We start from the raw sequence: 9689 nt of genomic DNA, 5'->3' as shown, positions 1-9689 counted from the left end.
AGTACATACTACTCTATACTTCCACGACAGTGAATTTCAGAGAGAAATACTGCACTTCTTTATTACATTTTGCTGATGCTTATAGTTCCTACTTACTTGCAGAGAACAGTTTGCATGCAAAATGTATTTTATCTTATGAATATGATACATTGACAAAGTATAATACTACCCAATGCTATATAAGCCAATTTGACTTTAGCACCATCTAGACAACATTAAATGTCTTCATACAGACTCCAACCTACTCAATAGGAACTTCACTGTTATGGAACAGCACTGGAGGTTAAACCCAAAAGCAAACATGACACAGGAAATATGTTTAACCCTTGTGTTGTCCTTTGGGTCCCAGTGACCCGAAGGGCAACACAAGGGTTAAGTGATTTAATAAAGATAAATACAGTGAATAGTGCAAGGGGCAAGGAGTGTTGTGTCCAGGGGATCCAGTGGTGAGTGGTGAGTGCAGTGCACTCTCCAGAGAATGCTCAGTGAACCAGCTTCTCTTGTTTGTGGCGTCAACCATGTGGTGATGGCATCCTCCAGAGTCCAACAAACAATTCCAGCACGTGGCAAACTTCCTTGAATCCAGAGAGATGCAGGCAGGCAGGCAAGCAAGCAGGCAGGCAGATAAGGGTAACAGGGTACGTGAGCACAAGTGAGCAAGGCAGACTGAACTACAACTGTACCACGCTAGAAGACCAAACGATCTGGCAACAAGTGGCTCACAGCCTGAAGTACTGCTGGGGATGATTAGGGAATGAGCTTCACCTGGCGCAGCCTACAAAATAAGCCACGCCCACAATTCACAGACACAGAGCAGGGGGGAGAAACATGAGGGATCACAAACAGGGAAACAAACAACACACACAAACAGGGAGAGGGAGGGGCTGCCATGATGGCATCATGACATTCACACCTACCCTGGAACATGTTAAGTCAGATCTTCTGCGCTGGTCCTCTCGCCCTCTATCCTTAACAGGCCGTATTATCTCTGTAAAAATGAATATAGTACCTAGATTTCTTTATCTTTTTCAGTGTATTCCAGTCTTTGTTCCGAAATCTTTCTTTAAAGCCCTCAACCAAACAGTTTCTTCTTTTATTTGGAATAAAGGCCCTTGCAGGATTCGGAAATCTATTCTACAACTACCAAAAGACTCTAGAGGACTCGCCCTCCCAGATATCAGTTATATTACTGGGCTGCCAATATTCACAACCTCCTTTACTGGCCACACTGCCATTTCAGTCTGAATGATTGGGTTCCCAGGTCGGTACAAGTAGAAAAAACCTCCTGCAAACCATTATCTCTAACAGCCTTTACTTTACTCCCCACTAGCTTCAATTCCTAAACTTCCAAACTACAGCCCAGTAGGCAATCAGTCTTTGTGTATTTGGAGACAATTCATATCACATTTTGGCTTCCAGAGTTTCCTGTTTTCTTCTCCCTGTGACAAAAATCCAGCTTTTCCTCCCCATCACTGAATAATAATGTCTTTAAAGGTATACAAACATTTAAAGACTTGTATGTAGACAAGATGTTTGCCTCCTTCACCCAGCTGTCCTTTAAGTTTAACCTCCCAAGGTCGCACCTTTTTACATACTTTTAGATTAGAGATTTTATTAGGGACACTTCTCCTCAATTTCCAAATCCTCCTCCAACACAGCTCGACATCACTCTTAACATCAATTAAAAGAGTGCTATATCTGCTTTTTATGACTGTATTGCAGGATTCTCGCCTTCATCTTTTATTACAGCTAGACAAAATTGGGAGGATGATCTGGACTACACAATAGGATCCACTCCTCCTCCATATGCAGCCGTCATAGTCTTATCCAATTTAAATAAAATCATCATATATATTGGACCAAAGTACGGTTAGCAAAGATCAAATCAGAGATAGATCCTACATGTGATAGGTGCAGGCAGGCCCCAGCTTCTCTGCTTCACATGTTCTGGCTTTGTTCAAGTTTGACTGGTTTCTGGAAATAAATTTTGTATTCTATGTCATTTGCACTGGGCTCTGTGATTAACCCTTGTCCACTTGTTGCACTTTTAGGTCTCTCCCCAAAGACTGCAACTTTGTCAAACCTCCATAACGGTGCACTCACCTTCTGTACTTTCTCCAATTCTCCTTAATTGGAAGTCAAGCCAACCACCTACTCATGTAAACTGGGTACATGACTTAATGAACTGCATCCATCTGGAAAATATAACATATCTGAGAGATGGGAAGCAGGAGAAATTTAGGATGATTTCGAACCCATTAATTTCCTACTTCTATCAATGCCACTGGGATCACTCCCATCCTGCCATCACTGTCTTAATTTGTCCCCAGTTGATACCCTATAGACGAACCCACCTTATTTAGTTATGCTATTTTAATTTATTATTTTATTTATTTTCTATATATTTTTTATACTTTTTTGGCTCCTCTTCCTTGGTGTGGGAGTAACATCATAATTATAGTTTTTTTTCCATCAAATAACTACACCTGCCGTGGAGGATGTGATTGTTGTTCAATATGTAGCTTTGTGCTATCTGTATGTTTGTTATATGTTGTCTAACAAAAAACAAAATAAACTTACATAAAAAATAATGTCTTCAAACAGGTTAAGATGTCAACAATTTAAACCCCCAATGTGTGATCAAAATGTAAAATGTAAACCAAAGGTCAGCCCTGCCCACCATCAAAAACTGGAACCTACAAAATGAACATTGAACAACAGCTAAATATAACTTTTTCTGTGATGCTGTTAAAGGTTTTTTTTGTACAAGTTTTTTGTTGTTGTAAATACAACAGGATAACAAAGGACACAATGAGAATGCTAACATGCTGATGTTTACTATGTTCACCATCTTAATTTAACATGTTAGCATGCTAACATTTGCTAATTAGCACTGAACACCAGCTAATGCTGGGACTAATTGGAAAGTCTGTGTTTTGCAGATGTTTTGTCACAAACCAAATTGGTTATGTTTACATTTTGTCCTGGTGATGGCACTAGATAAAAAGTATTTCTTCAAAGTTGTTACCATCCATCCAGAGGGGGACATAAATTAGATTAAATTCAACTTTATTGTCATTGTGCAGAGTATAAGAACAAAGTAAACGAAATGCAGTTTGCGTCCAACCAGAAGTGCAAAAAGAGCAGAAATGTGTAATGTGATATTCAAGTATAGACAGGAGAAGAAATATAGTGCAGTGTACACAGTTAGTGTACAGTTAGTTAACAGATGGTGGTTTAGAGTAATATAAATTAAATATAAATGTGTGCAGTGTCTAACAATCCAACCAACCTCACGGTCACCCTATAGGAAAAATCAGGGGATCCCCAAAATCATGAGGATTCGTCGTTGTGGACCATGAATGTCAGTACAAAATGCCATTGCAATAGTTCAGTCCAGACCAAAGCACACCAAGATCGGCATCACCGTCCAATCTAAAAGATGAGTGGCCACCACACCTTTGTCAATGGTCTTTGCATGTGGTTTACAGTCCTGTCAGCCTCTAAAGAATGTGCACAGTACAGGTGAGGTGGCTTCCCATCTCTCAGTATTCACCACCTCCTCAGCTTTTGACAGAACATGCGATTGCCTCACATGCTCTGTGCAATGTCTCTAAACATACACACTTTGAGTTAACCTTGGTGTGTCAGGGCCCAGAGTTCTAGGCAGCCCTTGGCATCTGTCATTTGCAATCACCCAAGATCTTAGCCTTAATCAATAGTCATTTTACGACTGTACTTGGCCTTGGTGTGTGTGTGTGTGTGTGTGTGTGTGTGTGTGTGTGTGTGTGTGTGTGTGTGTGTGTGTGTGTGTGTGTGTGTGTGTGTGTGTGTGTGTGTGTGTGTGTGTGTGTGTGTGTGTGTGTGTGTGTGAGAAGGGGGTTCACAAATTCCTTCTGAGCTGAAATCGTTTCAACAGGCTTTTAATTAAATCTGTTCTTAAAAATTAATCAACGTCTGGAAATCATCTCTGAGACGAAGCTGACTGAATACAAGGCCCGTATTCCCATGATACAAAGGTCAGTTCTTGAATCATTGCTCAAACTTGCCCTTCTTCCTCAATCAGTAGTGAGTTCTAATTATCACAGTGGCCTTTAAAATATCCTAAGATTGTTCTTGATCCCACACATCTTGTTGCAAAGAAAAAAAAACAAGGACCAGCATGGGAGACATTTCATAACTGACTATAATAATTCAATTATGACAATTGAAGTAATTGCACTACAACACTACATCAAGACTAGACTACACTAGTGGCCTTGAACAATACCAATCATGTCCTCTTTAAAATACTAAATATTCCTGTTTTTTGTTTTTATATCTGTTCTTTTTTTTTTTTTTTGTCCTTCATTGAAAGCCGCAAATTAGCTACCAGTCTAATTACCATGTACTAATCCAAACAAAGCTCTTTGTGGGTGCATGTTTGTGCTGAACACAATATCAAGCTCACTTTGTGCTTTTTTTTCTATATTCCCCATTGCCTGTGGTGTTGTAAACAGTACACAAACATGGTGCACAAACTCTCACACACACACACACACACACAAACACACACACAAACTACCTCTTTGTATCTCTGCAAGACAAAACATTACACAGTAGTGATAGAATTGCTTTTGAGGGAAGCTTTGCGTGGCATTAAGTGGACAGCTCTGAACATCCTATGTGAAAAGCCTGAGGTTGAGTCCTTGTGTATCGAGGAACAAGTAACCTATCCAATGGGCTGGTGTGTTTGTGTAGTCGTCCGAGCCCCTTTATAGACACTTTCTTGGTCATTTCAGCCGTTCCCCTGCCTTGCCACCTGCAGAAAAACTGTACCATATATCTAGACAGAATATATCAGACACAAACCTAACAGTAAATTTGGATGTCTGCACATCACAGGTTAAGGTCAATATTTTTTTCAAACACTCTCCCAGCTCTAGTTATTTTCCGAGCTCATTACCTTGCATAATAATTGAATGATTATTATGTAGTGTTGCATGGACACTCATTTCATATCTATTCTTTGCTTCTATCTGCCCAGTATGTGTCTATCCATTAGTTTAGAGCTGAGCGAAGAGAATCTGTAGAGTTTGATAATTGTGTTTGAAAGTTGTTTGTATGATTTTGTTTCAATGTTTTCCCCGATGTGCTTAAAAATGTGAAAGTAATCCAATATGGCATCATGGCTTGCAGTTGCCGCATCATACAATGCACGTTGTTTTCTACTGGTACTCCAAAGAAAATTATTATAGGGGATCACTTTGATGCATTTCATCAAATGCCTCTTATTATAACTACTGGTAGGTCGTATTTTTTAAATCTTATTTTATTTTTTGAAAGGGTTTGGTAGGCAGAAAAACCAAACCAATGAAAGCCCAAGTGCAGAGACTCAACACACTTCTTGGGTAGTGCTTGTATCACTCTGGACAGCATTAGTGACACAGAGCACACATTGTAGTCTTTTTATCGTCTTATCTTAGATTGGAGAATAGGACAGACCGACCATGTGTGCTGTGCTCTGACTGCATAGTATCGCCAGAGGGCAGAGGTTGGTGATGTAATTGCTTATGCAATATGATTGTTCCTGAACATTCAAATTAAGTAATAATGGTTTATGATTTTTTTATTGTACTTAGAATATTTGTTCTTTCATAATTTTTTATTTTTTTTATTTTTATGGTGATATATTTTAGTTTCCACCATAAGGTGTATTAATGGTCTGTATTTTTCATCTGTATTGAATACCTTTTACAATATTTATGTTAGTTTTGATTTCCTGACAACATCAATCTCAACTGCCAAAATCGTATGTATATAATAATTCAACTTCGACACTAATTGCAGTAAGAAATTGGTGGTGAAGAGAACCTTCATTCTGACAGAGTAGCTGTCACGCTAGTTTCAAGTCATCTATGATTTTCATAATGTTCAGAAATGAACAGAAACCAATAGCTGGTTTGTGGTAATGTAAAGGATATATTCTTGTTGGTTAATGGACTAAAACATGCCATGCCAACAAATCATGTTCTAGTCCATTAATGTATTGTGAAGACCTACTCACAATGCCTGAAATGCCTGAAACCAACAATATTAACGGGATATTTTCAGAACCACTCTTTTCTTAGTCTCTTAATCGTTTATCAGGATTCTTTTTGTCACGGAAAATGTCTACAGAAACACAACTTTAACCAAAGACAATTTCACCTAAATAAAACTTCTGTCAGTATTTACTCACACTGGTCTTTCAGTACTTGCAGTCAAACCTGTCAGTTGCTTTTCAGTATGTTTCTTTTGAATTTCTCTAAACAAATATTTCCCACAACTGTCTCCAAACAAAAGTGTTAAGACAAGAAGATAAGAAAAAAACAAGAACATCAGACGAGATCAAACCTTACAGCACAACATGAAAATATGAAGTTGTTGTTGGAGTAAAATGCTGAAAAAAATGCAATTTGTTTTAACATGCATGTGGCCTTCTGGGTGCTTTAAAGGTCCCATGACATGGTGCTCTTTGGATGCTTTTATATAGGCCTCAGTGGTCCCCTAATACTGTATCTGAAGTCTCTTTCCCGATATTCAGCCTTGGTGCAGAATTACAGCCACTAGAGCCAGTCCCAAAAAGAGCTTTCCTTAGAATGTGCCATTTCTGTGTCTGTAGCTTTAGGGTGGGGGTGTGGCCTTGACCAACTGCCACTTTGCTGGTTTGAAAGCCATGATGTCTCTCTCTCATGGGTGGGCCAAATTCTCTGGGCGGGCAAAGCAGAGAAAGGAGATGTAATGCTCCTTATGACCTCATAAGGAGCAAGATTCCAGATCGGCCCATCTGAGCTTTCATTTTCTCAAAGGCAGAGCAGGATACCCAGGGCTTGGTTTACACCTATCGCCATTTCTAGCCACTGGGGGACCATAGGCAGACTGGGGGAACACATGTTAATGTTAAAAAACCTCATAAAGTGAAATTTTCATGCCATGGGACCTTTAAGAAGAGCTGTTTTTGGACTGGACCTTGAAACAGTCACAGTGGTGTGAGTGGTTAATAACTGTGTGTGAATTAAGAGGGACAAAGCTTCGTAAGTTCAAAATTAAATTAAATTAAAATCCAGGGAAGAGAAACTAGAAACAGCACGATGTAGTATTGCCCTCTTGAATAGTTCCGATTTTTTTATATCGATGCATGGATAACATTTTCTCACTCCCCAGATGGTGTTGATGGGAATTAACAGCTGCAAATGAAGCCATTTTCAAAAAAAAAAAACGCTGCACTCATTAAGAGCTTTATAACTCTACAACAGGATGCAACATCTCCTCTTTACCACGTTTGGGTGAACTATTCCTTTATTTGCCGTTTCCTGGGTTATTTTCCTCAATCATTATTTATCTTTGATTTAAAGCTGTCACCCAATCGCTAGTGAGGGAGGGAGGGGAGGAGAGAGAGAGAGAGAGAGAGAGAGAGAAGGCTAGAGAGAGCGGTGGTGGGAGGTGGTGCAGGCTGCTCATGGTTTTTCAGCACCGCGGACAGCTCCCGTCTCTTGTCTCTGGACTGCAGGGAAGCGAAGCTGAAACACAGCTGGGTGATAGGGGAGAAAACGACTTACAACTATCCATAGATTGACCTCTAGTTCACTCCACCATTGCACAGCGTCTTAATTGTTCTCCTTCTTCTTTTCCTGATGGCTGAGTTGTCTCTTTTTCCGGCCTGACTGTGGAGTCTAACCGCTTTTAACTGCATTGCCTCTGCGTCTTCAGCCTGTTTCCCCCTCCTTCTCTTCCTGTTACGGGCAACCACAGCGCTGTGAAAGTGCTTTTTTGGGGGTGTGGGTGTTGGGGGGGTGTGTGTGGGGGGGGGGGGGTCGGTGGAGTGGGTCGACCTGCTCGAAGTCCTTTTGATCAGTCTACTTCTGTGTGAACATCGCTCTTCGGCTCCCTGATGTTGAGGTGTGGGGTTTCTCTCCAAGCCAGGGAGTGGACGTTACTTTAGGATGCAAAAATGAAGATGAAGTTGAGTAGTCTCACTTCCGTCGGTGCATGCTCAGATATGAGATAGGCGACCTGGCATGTGCAACATTTGGCTGTAATCCTCAGATCACTGCGTGGCTCAGACGCATTAATTTCTTTTGTGGACAACAGCCAGCGAGCAAAATGAGGTAGCCTACCTCTATGACTTTTTAAATTGCACGTTAGAGAGAGAAACAGAGAGTGGGTCTTTCTGCTGCAGGAAGCGACGTTTTCTTTCTCCAGCTGCCCAAACCAGTTGGGATCTTGCATCTGAGAGAGAGGACAGGGAACTCCGGAAAACAAAAAAAAGAAGAAGAACGGCTCAGCCTATTTATCTCTACCATCAATATACAAAAGCACGGTAGAAAATGAAGAAGTTTCGAAAGGTGTTGGACGGCTTGACCACCTCCTCCCCGGGAGGAACTATCGGATCCCCATCGGGTGGCAGCGCGGCCGGGACTCCCACCGCGACACCAACTCCCAAGGAAATCGACATCCAGGAGACGCTCGTTTCGGAAAACTTTCAGCTGTGTAAGGTGAGTAATTCAAGAGGTTTGTTCAGTTTTAGGCCGCCAACATCCGACTAAGGACTGAGGTTGCAACACTTTGGATTCTGGTTTTCCCAAATCCATATTCACATACAAGACGCATGTAATCAAACTGACTTTTAGTGTACATCATCTGACGTTAGGCATTAATGAAGTGGAGAGGGACCGTAAAAGTTGGATCTGGAGTGAGTTCAGCTAGATTTGGTGGCCTGCTGTTCTCTGTTTGTGTTGAAAGTTCAGCACCGCGGACACATCCTCCTTTCCAATTCTCCTGGGAATGGAGGCAATTTTACACAAAACAGCTGAGGAAGCCTCATCAGACAAAAGTTTTCTGGTGCTTTTCAACCCTAATGTTTTTTTTTTTGTGTTAGGGCAAAGCAATGCGGTTATTCCATAAGTCACCCGTTGTTCATCTACATACGGCTGAGCCCCCGCAGACACGTGTGCACGGCGGGTTAAGCTGGCATGTGTGTGCAGTTTTGAGTACACTCTAGCTCCCACCAGTATGCGTGGTACAGCAACAGTCGATGCGCCCCGCCATCAGCGTGCTAAATAGGCTGCAGTTAGCCCACAAACATTGGATATAAACAATCCGAAAGAAGTCAATGAAAGACAGCCTCCCGGTTGCATCAGCAAGCAGGCAAGAATGGTGTCGGAGCGATGACATAACTGGTGTCCCTCCCTTGCATAAAAAAAAGTGCACAGCAAGCCAGCGGAGGGACCCTGCAGTACTGTCCTAGCTGATGTGCTTTCACCAAGGAGGGAGAACGAGCGAGGGATGTGGATGGTTGGAGGGGGGGGGAGGAGGAGGAGGCGTGTGTATTTATAGCAGCCTTTGCAGCCCATTGCAGCCCTTTTTTTGGATGCTTTTTGGAGCTGACTGCAGCGAATATTCCTCACCCTAAAAAAAATAGGGGTAATTTGTTGGATAAAGCTGTGAATAATTCATTGAGAACCCAAGAGAAACCGGGTTGTTTATGGAGCTATATTACAGTATTATTGGGCAGAATGACACTAGTGGAGGTGGGGGCTTTTAATTTCTGTATCGAGGAGTTGGGAAAGGAGGAGGAGGGAGGTTGATTCACAAGCTGGAAAGGATGCTGCAGAGCCCCCTCGGCAGGCAGGCAGACAGGGAGGAGAAAGTGCTGGAAAAGAACAGCA

The 9689-nt window shown here is 41.6% G+C and overlaps 1 protein-coding gene across 12 annotated transcripts in view; it reads left to right on the top strand.

Annotated features, from left to right (window-relative positions):
- The first annotated feature begins 7842 nt into the window (after nt 1-7842).
- stxbp5l (syntaxin binding protein 5-like) overlaps nt 7843-9689 on the top strand; it is a 154151-nt gene continuing 152304 nt past the window's right edge. For all 12 annotated transcript variants that reach the window (XM_039817823.1, XM_039817821.1, XM_039817817.1 and 9 more), the window contains exon 1: nt 7843-8516. In XM_039817823.1, the coding sequence (XP_039673757.1) occupies nt 8349-8516 (168 nt within the window). In that variant the 5' untranslated portion in view covers nt 7843-8348. The remainder of the gene's footprint in view (nt 8517-9689) is intronic.

The sequence above is a fragment of the Perca fluviatilis genome, chromosome 12, assembly GCF_010015445.1.
Source record: "Perca fluviatilis chromosome 12, GENO_Pfluv_1.0, whole genome shotgun sequence".
NCBI classification, from domain to species: domain Eukaryota; kingdom Metazoa; phylum Chordata; class Actinopteri; order Perciformes; family Percidae; genus Perca; species Perca fluviatilis.
This window is presented reverse-complemented; position numbering and strand designations above follow the sequence as displayed.